Below are 15,831 nucleotides of genomic sequence, written 5' to 3' on the forward strand. Positions count from 1 at the left end.
CTATTTTACAGAGGTGGGAACTCACTGTGTTGCCCAGGTTGGTCTCAAACTGCTTGCCTCCAGCAATTCTCCTACTTTGGCCTCCCGAGGTACTGGGACCACAGGCAGGAGGCACCGTGCCCAGCTGGGATTTATGTAGTCTAGAGTCAATTACGTGTGAAGCAAGTGTCTCTTCCCAGTTTGCAGCTTGTTAACCTCTCTGGTTAGAACTTTTGTTCTTTTGTTTAGAACTTTGTATATTTTGTGATTTGTTTAAGAAGTATGTCCTCCCTGCCTTGTGGTTAGAAATGTTTTCCTCCCATATTGTCCTGAAGTTTTTCAAGTTTTTCCTTTGCCAGTTAAATATTTAATATACCTGAAATTGATTTTTCAACATGGTAGGTAGGGGTTAAATTTCATTGGTTTATCTGTGCATAACCAACTGTTCCAGAAAACTTTATTGAAAGTCCATCTTTCCTGTTGGTCTTCAGTGCCTCTGTTATGAGTCAGATTTCTAAATGTGTGTGAATTGGTATCCAGCCCTCTACTTGACAACTTTTTGTATTAGTTATCTGTTGCTGTGTAACAAATTACTTTAAAACTTAGCGACTTAAAACAACAAACATTTATTACTTCACAGTTTCCGTGGGTCAGAAATCTAGGTGCAGCTTCTCTGGGTGCCGTTGGCACAGTACTGCTCCTTTGGCTGCAGTCAGGCTGGCACTCGGGGATGTGGCCTTAACTGAAGGCCCAACTGGGGAGGATCTGCTTCTAAGCTCACTTATGTGGTGATGGCAGGATTCAGTTTCTCATGGGTTGTTGCATTAAGGTCTTAGTCCTTGGCTGGCTATTGGTCAGAGGCCTCCCTCCATTCCTTCTCCTGTGGACTTCTCCATACGGCAGCTCACAGCATGGCAGCTGGCTTCCCTCAGAGCAAGCAAGCAGAGAGAGAGAGATGGAAGCTGTAGTACTTTGTAACCTAATTTTAGAAGTGACATCCATCATTTATGTTGAGCAGTAGAAGCAAGTGAGTACATTCAGACCATAGCAAAGGGGAAGGGATTACATACGGGTGTGAATACCAGGAAGCGAGGATCACTGGGGATCATCTTCAGGGCTGCCTACCATACTTTTATAGTAACATAAGTAATTAAGTCTTTTAATATTAATCTAATTTTAAGTGGCTTTCCATAGGATCATTATTTTTTACTTTTAAAAAACTATATTCAAAATAGAAAGGGAGAATGGGCATGTCTTGGAACAGATTTTTGGAAGAAGGCATAATAGAACTTTGGGAGTGATAGGAAAATATGTAGAGATGTGATCTTTCTTCAGATGGTTGGGTTCAGTTTAGTGTAATTATAGTAAGTACAGTCCTCTCTCAGTATCTGTGGGGGATTGGTTCCAGGACCCCCCATGGATACCAAAATTCATGGATGCTGAAGTTCCTTATATAAAATGACATTGTTTTGCATGTAAACTACACACATTTTCCCATTTATTATCTCTAGATGACTTTTGATATCTAATACAATGCCTACACATCACTTCAGATTCATGGATTCAACACAGTATTCAGTGTGTGACAAATTCAAGTTTTGCTTGTTGGAATTTTGTGGCATTTTTCCCCCCGAGTGTTTTCTATTCGTGGTCAGTTGAACTTATGGATGTGGAACCCACAGATATGGAGGACCAACTGTATAAACTATGTAATTTTTCCTAACTAGTTTATCTGCATTTTCCAAACTGCAAAACTATCATGGTGATATATAGGAAACATTTTACGTATTAGCTTATCATTTATAAGATTCTTAGAGATAGAGAAAAGCACCTGCCATCTCCTTTATTTGTTTTATGTAGTTCATAGAGCTCAGTGATGCTAAAACCACATTTCCAGTGTCATTGAAAATGATACTTAGAACAAGATGAGAGGGTTGTATTGTAATAACAGCTAACGTCACACATGGCTTCTTTTTCATTTAAAATACAAACCAAACATCTGCCAACACACTTTCATGGTTACCTAGTTGGAAGGAAACCCTTAGGAACAGTTATTTTGAGTTGAATTGATTACTTAAAGATGAAGTTTAATACACCCAATTGTTATGTTTGTCAACATCCTAGCTCAGTGCTTCCTGTGTGCACTCCATGGAATGAGAATGGTTTTGGGTGTGGTTTGAGAGACTATTGAAAAGACTTCATCATCAGTAAAGCATCTTGACCCAATTCATTTTTTATGTCTTCAACTTTGCCACACCTGTGGGCCAGCTTTCGTTTATACTGATGCTTATCTCTAGCCACTAATGAGGAATAGATGAGTTCAGGTTTCTACTGCTATCATGAATGCTGGGATTACAGGCTTCATGGTTGTGAGTGTGCTTCTTGGTTCCTTTTTTATGTCAGTGCTCGTGTGTGTGTGTGTGTGTGTGTGTGTGTATCTTAGGCTGATATTTAGTTAGCAAAAGAGACTTACATGACAAGTTCTAGAGTAATTTCCAAATTTCCAAACTTTGACCCAGTAAATAACTAACTTGTGTTTTCCTTACGTGTAGTTACTAAGAGAACCTTCTCTACTTACCTCTCTTTGGAGAAAAACATTTAAACAACAATGAGGAAGCAGTAAAGATAAATGTGTCTCCAGCTAAGATGCCAGACCTCTGATCGCATACCTTCTTGGCAGGGCTTACTTTGTGGAATTGGAGAAGTTATGTATAAACAAATGCCAGCGCACCACTGTTGGCAAAGGTTTCTATACTGTATTATTAATTCTAGATCTAGTTCTTCTGCCCTATACCCTCCCCTTATTTTGGTAAATGTAACAAGCCAAAAATTAGGAAACTATTATAAGCTCATTTGAATAAATATTTGGTACTAAGCTAAAGATTAAGAAAGCTAAAGATGAAGGTATTCAGATAGAAGCCCACAGCTGGAGTGTCGTGAAGGCATTACAAAGCCTGAGGGGCCACCTTCGCTCGTTCCTTCTTATGAAGGGCTGATGCAGCAGTTCCTGTTAGGGATGCTTACCTTGGGAGGTGCTTCCTGAAGTTTATACTGGAGAGATTAAAATAGAATTGTGGGCCAGGCACAGTGGCTCAAGCCTGTAATCCCAGCACTTTGGGAGGCTGAGGTGGGCGTATCACATGAGGCCAGGAGTTCAAGACCAGCCTGGGCAACATGGTGAAACCCCATTTCTACTAAAAATACAAAAATTAGCTGGGCGTGGTGGCACATGCCTGTAATTCCAGCTATTTTGGAGGCCGAGGCAAGAGAGTCACTTGAACCCGGGAGGCGGAGGTTGCAGTGAGCCAAGATCACGCCACTGCACTCCAGCCTGGGCGACAGAGGGAGACTCCATCTCAAAAAATAAAAATAAAATGTAATTGTGATAGAGATAGCTTATACTTTTGTATTCAAAACCAGAATTTTTTTTGTGGGGGAGACAAGGTCTTTCTCTCTCACCCAGTCTAGAGTGCAGTGTTGCCATCACAGCTCACTGCAGCCTCTACCTCCTGGGCTCAAGTGATCCTCCTACCTCAGCCTCCTGAGTAGTTGGGACTACAGGCACACCCTACAATACCCAGCTAATTTTTGTATTTTTTTGTAGAGGGGGGTTTCGCCATGTTGCCCGGGTTAGTGTAGAAGTCCTGGGCTCCAGCAATCCACCCACCTTGGCCTCCTAGAATGCTGGAATTACCGGTGTGAGCCACCATGCCCAGCCAATTTCAAGATTCTTTTCTATAGTATACTGTACTGCGTAATGTATGTTGTAAGATTATTTCTAATGTATGTTTGAAGATCGTTTCCTTGCATTGGTCACATATTTGGTTTCAGTAGGTTTTCTGCAGAGCCCATATGTTCAGACTTGGTGGGGGGAAAAAGCCTGTTCTAAACTCTAATTTATCCTGAGATCTGAGCTATCAAACAATTTTTTCTTCATCCCTGTTAGATTGCATTTCAAGCTCTAACAGTGCCTCTGAGCCATGAGAAAAATTTACACATAAGAAATGTTTTGAAGCCATTAAAATAAGTTCAGAGCTTAAGAGCTGCTTTCCCATCTCTTGAGTCAGATGAAATGTGGGCTTACAGAGAGTAATAATTAGGTGATGGGCAGATGCCAAGCTTTGTTTTTTGATATGATTATCTCTGTCTTTCATTTGGCACCGTTCAAGTCTGCGGGTTGGGCACTCTGAAAGAGAGGCATCGCTGAGACCACGCAGGGGCACATCAGATCTGTTCCTTTGGTGGACGTCAAGGCAGAATTACTCAGAATATAATCTGAAATGCATTTGATCATACAGTAGATAGTTGAATAATTTATGTTCAGCCTTATGAGCAAAGCCTTGTGTTTACTCTGCTACCACCAAAATAAGATAAAAAACCCATCCATTATATTAAGAGTAGAGAGTTTGCGTGTGTGTGTATGTGTGGGTTCAAGTTTAAAATTTTTGTTCGTAATTGTAATGACCTGATAGCAATTACACATTTGGGGCCAAAGGGGTAAGGGAAAAATTTCACAAGAACGATGTCTGATGTAGAATTTCTCATTCCCAGAATTGAAACAGAAAGGCTGACAGTATTGTGCTCTAATTGTGTGACTGTGTGACAGAGGTCTTATAATGGAAATGTCCTTCCAAAAGAAATGGAAAGGAGCAATTAATTCCAACTTCAATTTGTAGATCCTGTTACATTCCAGTGTACCTATAATGCTGATGGACTATGCATATCACATTGTTTTAACTGACTTCAAGATAAAATCCTAGCATTTTTGGTTTGGAGATAATTGGGTATACCTACTTATATGATATTAAAGAGCTCCCAATTTGGGGAATGTCTAGAAGAATAAGGGAGAAAGATAGCTTGGCACCCTTAATCCCCTGTATGTCCTGGTATCTGGTAATAACATGAAGCCCAGGGACAGGGTTGTCTTGTCAATTTGAGGAAGGGAGCTGGCATGTGGAATGTGATTGCAGGGCTCTGGCAACACCTGCAGGTGTCAGGGACAGAAGAACTCATTTAGAAGCTGTACCGCAAGATGGGAAGACAGGTGGCAACTCTCTTACAGGGATATCTTTTATTTGAGCAGAACCAGACCAACTGTTCCTCATTAAATCACATTTTGCAACGTGTTCTCATGTGAGCGCATCAAGTGTGTGTGTATGCGTGTGTTCAGAGCATACTCAGCGATGTGCCATCTACAGGTCACAATTACAAAGTCGCAACGTAGCTCAGAACTGCAAGACAGGTAGCGTGAAATGTCTCTGCATCGCTTGCAACTGACTTTTCTGGAATGGCCTCTATAGGGAAACTCAGCATAACACCATTACCTCTGTGAGATGCAGTGGCAAGTAAAATGGATAAAATCTATCTGGTGGGACTGTTGGTCTTGATAGTCATTTTAGTAACTATGCAGTGCCTTGCTTTTTTTCTCATTTATTTCTGTGGAATTATCAATGTATCTCAGAAGCGTTGCTGTGGGGCTGTACTTAGTATGACTAAAGCCAGGCCACTCATCTGCTTCACCATTTATACTATCAGAAATTTGGGCAAGTGACTTAACGAGAGGGTTAACTCCTATTAGCTACTTCATTGAGTAGTTTGAAGGATTCGAGAGCACTTAGAGTCCTGCTAGGCACACGGTGAATGTTCTCTGAATATTCCTTCTACTTAGTATTTTCACATAGAGCCTATCCTCTGCCTTTCTCACTGAATCCTTGTGCTTCTGGTTCTCCAGCCAGGTACCATATTACAACTTATCAATATTTTGTATGAGAAGGAAGAGGACTTGGAAGAAAGGCCTCTAAACGACATGACTTCCTTCCATTGGAAGCCCAAGCCCATCCAGCCCCCAAGAAAAGAATACTTGCAACTAGGTGAAGAAATGATGATAGGAGGCAAACAAATAAGTAGAAATGCAAACGCCAATTCAGAAAACATTAATTGATCATCTCTTGGGTGCCCTTTCCCTCAGAGTCTTGTCTCTTGGGGTCGAAAGACCTGTGAGTAGGACACATCGGAAGGCCCTGGTGGCCTGTTTCCTCCCCATTTTCTTTTTTTTTTTTTTTTGAGGCAGAGTCTCACTTTGTCGCGCCCAGGCTGGAGTGCAGTGGCCCGATCTCAGCTCACTGCAAGCTCCACCTCCCGGGTTCATGCCATTCTCCTACCTCAGCCTCCCAAATAGCTGGGACTACAGGCACCCACCACCGTGCCAGGCTAATTTTTTGTATTTTCAGTAGAGACGGGGTTTCACTGTGTTGGCCAGGATGGTCTCGATCTCCTGACCTCGTGATTCGCCCACCTCAGTCTCCCAAAGTGCAGGGATTACAGGCGTGAGCCACCACGCCCGGCCCCTCCCCATTTTCTTAGCAAGCAGCTAGCTCAGCCAGTCTGTTAGCTCAGCAGAAGGAAAAGGCCTTAGCAGAGGCTGAGACTTGGAGGTTTGCTGTCCTCTTCCCCCAGGAAACTTCATGGTCAGCCAGCCACACAGTCGCCTAGAGGCACCCTGTCCCTCTTTCCTGGTAAACATGTAAAGCATCACACTTCTGTCAGAGTGTGTTCTCTTGGGCAGCTAGTTCAGCTCTACCTACACTGAGCACATTTTCTGGTGGGATGCAAGCTTGGGGGCCCACATATGTCAGGAGTGGTAGGCACAGTCATGTCCCCCACCCAAAGATGTCCATGTCCTAATCACCTGAACCTCCAACGATGTTACCTTACATGGCAAAAGGAACTTTGCAGATATGATTAAGATAAGGATCTTGAAATGAGAGGATTATTCTGGATTATCTAAGTAGGTTCAATGTAAATCACAAGGGTCCTTGTAAAAATAACCCTACGATCACCTGAGGTCAAGAGTTTGAGACCAGCCCAACCAATATAGTGAAACCCCATCTCTACTAAAAATGCCAAAATTAGCCAGGCATGGTGACGTGCACCTGTAGTCCCAGCTACTCGGGAGGCTGAGACAGGAGAACTGCCTGAACCCAGGAGGTGGAGGTTGCAGTGAGCTGAGATTGCGCCACTGCACTCCAGCCTGGGCAACAGAGTGAGATTGTCTCAAAATAACAATAAATAATAATAATAATAGTAACCCTATGCTACTGGCTTTGCAAATGGAAAAAAGGGCCACAGGCCAAGAGATATAGGCAAATTGTAGAAGCTGGAAAGGGCAAGGAATCAGATTCTTTCCTGGGGCCTCCAGAAGAATGCTGGCCAGCCAACACCTTGACATAGAACTTCTGACCTCTAGAATTGAGAGGGAATGAATGCATATTGCTTAATACCCTAGGTTTGTGGTGATTTGTTAAAGTAGCAACAGAGAACTCATATAACATGCTGTTTCTGTGCTGGTAAGGTTTTTCCCTAGTAACCCTATTTCAGATTTATACTATGTAGTGTTGGTGATGTATGACTCTTTGTCCCATTTACTTGCCAGTCTAATAGGAAATACAAGAATAGGTAAATGGCAGTTCATATGGAAAGGATATTAGCTCCTGTATAAAATGTGAATATATGGTAGTAAGTAACAGGTAGCAATGGCAGTATGCATTCAGCTAACACTGGCTCCTCCTAGGTGCCAGGCCCTGGGCATCCGTTGGAGAGAAAGGCCACCCCTGCTCACAAGGAGCACACTAGGGTGGTGCAGGAGCCAGAGCCAGCAGGGCGCTCACCACCGTTGACACGCACCCTGAGGAGGGCTGGCTGACAAAGCGAGCAGTCCCGCACTGGGTGGCCAGTGGTTGAGAGAGATTTTCCTAAAGCACGTCCTGTCTCAGTTGAGGCCTGAGCAAGCAGTAACTAGAGGAGCAGGAGCAGGTGATGGTTTTAGTTCGGAGCTTTCCAGAAGGCACACTCCACAGGCTTTACCATCTCAGAGCCCAGGGAGTAAGAGGTGCTGACTTCACAACCGACGTAGCTTCTTCCTCATGGGTTAGTGCTTGTGAGGATATTCAAGACAGGACATTGTCATCTCAGTATTGGTAGTAAGTGCTGTAGGAGGCTCTGGCCTTCTGTTTTTCAAGCTGCACTCCTGTGATGTCGCCATAACAGCAGCCTTTGTTGTGAATCTTCTGTATTCCAGGCACTCTGCCGGACTGTGGGCACGTTACTTCTATTCCTTCTGATAACATCCTAAGGTAGATGGCTTTCCTCCTTCACAGAAGGAGTAGCCAGGCTTAGAGAGTTTAAACCACCTGCCTAAGATCACATGGCTGTCTGAACCTGGGTTCAGTTTGGTCTGCCAGAATTCAAAACCCATGCTCATTCATTATAGTGTGTGCCTCTTGATGGTATACATAAGGAACAAAAATAGCACAGGTCAATTCTATTTGAGAAGCAAATAAAATAATGACTTTGTAATTTACAAAAAGAATTTCTGAGGACATTTGCATTTTTCATTAGAACCACAAAATACCAAGGAATAAGTTAATCTGAATTGACATTTAAATGTTCAGTACACTTAATCTATATATATCTAATTTAATCTTCATAAAAACCCTATGATGCACAAATACTAGCAGTATCTCCATTCTACAGGTGAGGAAATGGAGGAAAAAGGAGGATAAAATTTGCCTGAGAATCCTCAGATGGAGCTGGGATTAGAGCCCAGAGCTCGAGGACTTACTGCTCCTAGAACCGGTTCCATCTGTGCCTCGTGGCATGAAACATGCTCAAGTTAAAAGCATCTCTTTCCTTTCCCCAACAATACATGCAAAATTGCTAGGGATGAAGGAAATAGTTAGAGATGGATTGTTGTTATCATCCCAACTGTCTGTATTTATCGTTAACTGATTGAAATCTGATCCCTAAAGTTTCTGAATATGAAAGTGTTGTTTTTTTTTTTTTTTTTTGAAATTTTGGTATACATACTTGGTTCTGGTTTAACAGATTTATTACTTTGATAGGATTTGATAGGCTACACTTTTGAAAATTAGTAGATTTTTTTAAGAGTTAGCAAGTAAGTAGGTTTAGAAATTAATCAAGGGAGCAGTGAGATTTACAAGGGAAGACAAACCCATGTTAATCAAAGTTAACACAGAATGCACTATGGGAATTTCAGTGTGTCCCTTAGTCTATTATAACAGGATAAATACATAGCTCCTTTTGAGTGAACAAAGGTCATACTCTGCCTTGTTTCAAATTTCTGTTCTTAAAAAAGCATTTCTGAGTGGCATTTGAGTTCTTAAAAATTGAGTTGATGTTCCAGTTTGTTTTAATAAGCAGTAACATTTTTCAAATTTGGTGTATTATACTTTGAGAGATGCAGATATGTATTGAATTTCAGGAATTGACAATCTTGATAAGGTTTTAAAGGTTTAGGGAAGGTCTGATCCTCTGTTTACTTTCTAGAACGATGCTTGTCGTGTGTGTGTCGACTTTTGTCTTTCTATCGGCTGTTTATAATCACTTCGCCTATAAGCACTTTTTATTACATTATTTTCTATTCATGATGCTTGCTTTCAGCTGCTATGGTTGCACATTTACATGTTTGAGCATCTTGGACTTTATGAGAAAGATCTCGTATTTCCCATATTTCTAAGTAACTTTTTCTCAAGTATCTCAGTGGTAGTGACAATTGAAATGTACAAAGCTAGCTGGCTACTGATTATTACTCTGTCATCTGAGAAACTTTTTAAATATTATATTTAAAAATAGTATCATCAAAATCCTCTTATCAAGATCTTGATTTGGTAAAAGGTGAAAATAATAAAAGGGCACAGTACAATAGAGACAGGATGCATTTACCCTCTCCTGCTCCGCCGTCACGCTCCTGCCTTGATCCTCAAGAGAGTGGCAAATCCGTGGGTGTCTTGTGGCTGCATATGCATGCTTCTGCTTCTCCGCAGGATGCACGGTGCAGGCTTGTCCAGCAGGCACAGGAGGAAAGCTCAGCACCAAAATACCTTTTATGAATCCGTTATGTTCAAATGTGGTAAACGTTTGAGGGGTGGAGAGAAAAAAGGATGCCCAAGGAAGAATGACTGAACTTAACATGACCACAAATAATCCACTCCAGCAGTTTAATAGGTAACTTTATTTTGAACAAAGTTTTATGACAGATGAGTTGAAAGGAGAAGAAATGTCCTGAAATTGTCATCAAAAGTCGAAGAGTTGTTGCTTTTATTTTAACCCAGGCCAAGAAGGCACAGTACCTGCACTGCTTCATGAAACAAAAAATAAAATGTATTATAAACCCAATTAAATGCTTAAGACTTTAAGACTCACCTAGTCCTTCCCCAGGTCAGCCTGACACCTGGCCTGGCACCACTAATCATGACACAGGTGCAAAACCAAGGTCAAGCATTCTGAACTGGGGATAGGGAAAAGGGTGGATTTTCCCTAAAGCTCGTTTAGCCAGTTTCAGGGTCTCTCAATTTGAAGGGCCCCTTCCAAGACCCTGTACCTAATTTTGTATTCATTATTTTTGTCTCAAAGAGAAGGCTGCAGGAGCCACAAAATCTGGGTCCACTCCTGGGTGAGGGTATCTGTGAACCTCCTGAACATAGAATGTGAGCGTGGCTGTGTGGATATGTAAATATGCTTCCATATTTTTCTGGAAGGGTCTGTAGTCTTCTCAAAGCCATCTCTATGACTTATAGAGGTTGAAGAACTCAGGCCTCGGAGAAATTAATCAACCTTTTAATTCTGGTCTTATAAAAGCACACTTATTAAGTGATGGTTTAATTGCTAGAGGCAGCAAGTTGTGACTCAAGTAGAACAGCTTCCTGAATATATCACAGGACACACTGATCACCAGAGACATAGATGAGAATGTTCTTGATGGTTGCTCATCTCACTGGAATACACACTCTCATATTATTCATTCAATCAGTCACTCATTCATTCATTCCTAAACACTTACTGAGTACCTGCTCTGTGCCTGCAGCCTGCTAGGTTCCAGTATTTCAGAGATGAATTAGGCAGACTCGCCGCTTTTGAGGAACTCACATAGTTCCTATCAATTCAGCTGAAGGACTCTGCATTCTTTCTCCAGGTTCCCACATATGTGTGAGCGCTGTCCTTGAGATCTTGAGGCTATTTTCAATTGAAATGGAAGCTGTTCAGCACAGATCTCGCTCCAAAATATTACACAAAAAGCCAACCTCACAAGAGAGCTGTCTCCTGGGGGCGGGGACAGGTCTGGGTGCACCACTGAGCTCCGGCTCTTGCCTCCCGCTGCCATGGGAAGGACGGCCCCATTCTGCCCAGCTGTGTGCCTCCTTATGAAGGACTCAGAGTGCAGGGACACCAGCAGGGTATCGGCCCAGATACCTGAGGAGTGCAGCAGTAAATAACGCTTCAGCTGTCACTGGGGTTGAGAGACTTTTCCTTGTGGCTAACAGCTTTCTTAATTCTGCTGTTAGCCTCCTACAGACAGAGCGAGAATTCTTCCCACACAATCGCATGTGAATAGGAGCCTGTGGAAACTGGGCTGTAGAATTTGTTTTCATTTCCCCATTCCTATTCTTTGTGTCTTGCGTTACTCACTCCTTTGAACTCAAATCCTATTGATTCTACATCGAAAGTCTGTTGTTCCCTCTGCCGTCATCCTGATAGAGGTCCTCATTATCTACCATTTCGTCTGTTGCTCCAACTTAACACTGGGTTTTCTACCCCATTCTCCTGCCTCCCTTCAGTCCACCCCACACATTCCCTGTTCGTGTTACCTTCTGCAAAGCACCATTGCAGTGTCTTTCCTGTGCGTGGTGGGATGCAGCTTCCCAAACAGAAGCCAAAGAGGTACCAGGAGAGCTTGGAAGGGAAGACCGAGCAAAGTACCGTGGTTGTTCCGAGACACTTTGTGCTTCTGTGGATTTCCTGTCCTGTCCTGCACAGCCTCTGGGCTGCCCCTCTGCCCTCTCATTTTTCCTTCCATCCAGTATTTCTCATCTGCCCCTTCCACACCCCTCCTTCCATCTCTCAAAATGTTATTCAGTTTTCAACAGGGGAGTCCTGTGTTATTGGGGGAGGCACCGATTCTGAAGCAGGTGCACAAGGTGAAAATCTCATCAATTGCACTTCAAAACTAGAGCCACCCTGAGAATAGCCATGTGCTCCTCTCTCTACTTCCCTGGACACCAGCTAAGAAGCCTGTGAACAGAAACCACTGAGAAAAGCAGCACGGTCAGGTCCCCAGCTTCTCAAGCTCTGCCCAAGCAGGTTTTCCCAACCTGTTCTGTGTCTGGCATGAAGAGAAAATGATAGTACTTGTATGGCACACAAGGTACTTTGAGGGGACTGAGTGTGGGGGTCATGTGGGGTGGGTCACTCTTGGCACAGCCCTCCTGTGGCAGCAGACCAGCTGCGAATCTTTGTCCTAGGGATGTGTTTGCTGAATCAAGTGGCTTCCATGGTTGTTTGTTTGTTTGGTTGTTTGTTTGTTTGTTTGTTTTTGAGACAGGGTCTCACTCTGTCGCCCAGGCTGGAATGCAGCAGCACGATCTTGGCTCACTATAGCCTTCACCTTCCAGGTTCCAGCAATTCTCCTGCCTCCAGAGTAGCTGGGACTACAGGCACCTGCCACCACACCCGGCTAATTTTTGTATTTTTAGTAGAGACGGGGTTTCACCATGTTGACCAGGCTGATCTCAAACCTCTGACCTCAAGTGATCAGCCCACCCCGGCTTCCCAAAGTGCTGGGATTACAGGCGTGAGCCACCACACCTGGCCAGTGGTGTTTCTTTGTCATTCTTCCATTGCTGAGAAGATATGGTTACATCTCTCTAAGAGTTAAATATGTCTGTGGTATGACTCCACTGTACACAGATTCTACCCTTCATGAATTCTGCCTTGATTTTCTATAAACACAGCCCGTCTTTCTCATACGGTTTATGGGTAGTCTGGAGAGTCATGAACTTGGCCTGGCCCCTTCAAGCAAAGGAACTGACTCATTCCTACCTACCTTGGGGCCACCTGGCTCATGGTGGCTGTTCAAATGTGTCTCTGTTGAAGGAGTACATAAAAGGCAGCACCTTCTGGAATCCGTTACTGGATTGATATCACAACAGGGCTTTCTCTGCATCTAAAAATAAATTTTTCCTCTGTTTCTCTCTTTATAGGACTTCAGAAATGGGCTTGGGAGTTCAGGATCCCACACCTCTGCTGCATCTCAGTGTGACTCAGCAAGTTCTAGAATGGTGCTGCCCATGCCAAGGCTATATCAAGACTGCGCACTGAGGATGTCCGTGGGCTTGGCTCTGCTGGCTCTTCTTTTTGCGTTTTTTGTCAAGGTCTATAATTAGAATACAACTAAATGAAACATCTGTAAAGAAGAAAACATTTCTAATTAAAATCTTCAATGAACAGGAAAGCGACACCTCCGTTCTCAAAGGGCAATAATTTGTACTGGTCATGCTGCCTCCTCTTCAGCCACTCTTCTCAGTGAGGCTCCCCTGTCTCACATTGAGTTGGGCCCATTGGTTATTTGACCTAAAACCTAATCACAGCTACCATAGCACATCCTTCAAATTAAACTGCTTTTGGTTTACTTTTAGCAAGAAATGCAAGCGGTCGCATTTTTTTTGTTTGTTTCAATCTCCAATCTTTAAGTCAGAACCTAATTGTACAGTGGCTCTGGCCATCTTTTCATCATGTGGAAGGATTTTCTATCTTTAATAAACATTTTTTGTTTTTTCAGATGGAGTTTCACTCTTGTCGCCCAGGCTGGAGTGCAGTGGTGCAATCTCAGGTCACTGCAACCTCTGCCTACTGGGTTCAAACGATTCTCCTGCCTCAGCCTCTCACTGGGATTACAGGCATGCGCCACCAAGCCCGGCTAATTTTTTGTGTTTTTAGTAGAGACGGAGTTTCACCATGTTGGCCAGGCTAGTCTTGAACTCCTGACCTCAAGTGATCCACCCGCCTCGGCCTCCCAAAGTGCTGGGATTACAGGCATGAGCCACTGCCCCCAGCCTCTTTAATAAACACTTTTAAGTGCATCTTCCCCTTCAGGCTTTGTTTGGAGTCCCAGTGCTACAAACATTGTATTTTTCACAGCAGATATGTTCCTGAAAAGTGTGTAGAAACCTGTTCTGGGAACTTGAATGCTTTTGGAATGCACGGGGAGAGTCTGCCAGCTAAAGGACTCCTGGCAACATTCTGTGAAATATGAAACTGAAAAACTGGATTTGTCGAAAACAAATTGTGCCCATTTTCTCACATTTTTGATCCATTCGTTTTGTTTTTGTTTTTGTTTTTGTTTTTGTTTTTGTTTGAGTCAAGGTCTCACTGTCACTCATGCTGGAGTGCAATGGCAGTATCTTGGCTCACTGCAGCCTCGAACTCCTGGGCTGAAGCAGTCCTCCTACCTCAGCCTCCCTAATAGCCAGGACTACAGACATATACCACCATGCCCAACTAATTTTTTAATTTTTTGTAGAGATGAGTGTCACTATGTTGCCCAGGCTTGTCTGGAACTCCTAGCCTCAAGCAGTGTTCTAGCTTCAGCCTCCCAAAGTGCTGGGATTATAGGCATGAGCCACTCCACCCAGCCCAGATTAAATGTTTTTATTTCTATATGCCATCATTGGTCTTTACTAAGTGAAGTGACTTCTTTAACAATAAATGGAATTGGTATACGAAGCAAATCCTATGTTTTTCAGAATTTATTTGGATTCCATAGGTACAGGAAAACCAGGTATCTTATGGTTACCATAGGATATTTTCCATCTTGCAACCCATACCCCTCTTCAGCTCCCATTTAACTCAAAATGTTTTGTGTTTTGTGTGTCTTATAAGGAACCCAAATTAAAATTCAGTCATGTCCTAGTTGGTAAATTATAAAATATGTATGCTTTTAGTGTTAGGACATTTCTTCCAGAACTGGTATGTGCTTCTAAAAGGTGCTCACATTTAGAATGCAAAAATCCACCTGTGCTGCTTCTAGTTCTACAGCGAAACATCCACTTGGGAGCACCCCTCACTTCTTAGCAGGAATGGGGAGAAGAGGACAAGAACCTGCCATGTGCTTCCCTTCCTGAGCTCCATGCAGTCATTCTTTGTTAATAAACAGTGGGTTCCAGTGTGGTGCTCATTTAACGAAAACCTAGCAGAGATAAAAATGCCATCCAAAGCCTAGAGTTGAACTAGATCAGACATAGAGAAAGCTTTACACCTGTAACTGATTGGAGACAAAAAGGATTTTTTCTACCTCCCTTTTCTGACTTTTTCCCTACTCTTTTCCTCTAACTCCCTCATCTGTTTATTTCCTCCCTTCTAGCTCTATGCTATCCTCTCCTTTTTTTATTTTTTTCTTCCTATAAGAGAATCATACACCCAGTCATCCAAATCCCCCCCTGCTGCCCTCACCTACCATGGCATGGATCCTCAAGGATCGTTTCAGCTGTACAGGATTCTCTCTACTTCCTGCCGTGACCATTATTTACCTTCAATTTGGCTGCAGCTTCACTCTGCTGTTTGACCCAGAAAGGGACCAAGGCCACTGCCTGCAGCAGACGCTGGACCTTCATGATATCAGTCTCCATACTGGTGACCAGTTGGTGAAAGGGGTAGCAGTGTTCTGGAAATCCAGGGTTTTTCTTCCCCCTCTGACCTCCATCTACAGGGAGGGGAAGGGAGGGAGCAGAGCAGGATGTGGTGTGAGTCAAAAACAGTTCCCTTAAGCACTGGACTCTGAATGGGGCTGAGTCTGGGAACCACGGGAGCAAGTGTGATCATCAGTAGAGCTGTTACTTTTCCAGCCCATCTCCTTCCTGCCCACAGTGCAACTGCACTTCTCCCACCCCGTTGAAGTTAGGCTTGCCCACGTGGCTTGTTTTAGCAGGTGAAATGTGAGTGGAAGGGTCATGTCCTTCTTTGGGGCAGCCACGGTCAGAGCTGCTGTACGCTTTACCGTGT

General features: G+C 43.3%; 1 protein-coding gene across 2 annotated transcripts in view; it reads left to right on the forward strand.

The window, feature by feature from the left end:
• CDKAL1 (CDK5 regulatory subunit associated protein 1-like 1) overlaps positions 1-14,561 on the forward strand; it is a 743,372-nt gene extending 728,811 nt beyond the window's left edge. For both annotated transcript variants that reach the window (XM_011998164.1, XM_011998165.1), the window contains one exon: positions 13,035-14,561. In XM_011998164.1, the coding sequence (XP_011853554.1) occupies positions 13,035-13,217 (183 nt within the window). In that variant the 3' untranslated portion in view covers positions 13,218-14,561. The remainder of the gene's footprint in view (positions 1-13,034) is intronic.
• Positions 14,562-15,831: the final 1,270 nt, after the last annotated feature.

The sequence above is a fragment of the Mandrillus leucophaeus genome, unplaced genomic scaffold, assembly GCF_000951045.1.
Source record: "Mandrillus leucophaeus isolate KB7577 unplaced genomic scaffold, Mleu.le_1.0 Scaffold56, whole genome shotgun sequence".
NCBI lineage: Eukaryota > Metazoa > Chordata > Mammalia > Primates > Cercopithecidae > Mandrillus > Mandrillus leucophaeus.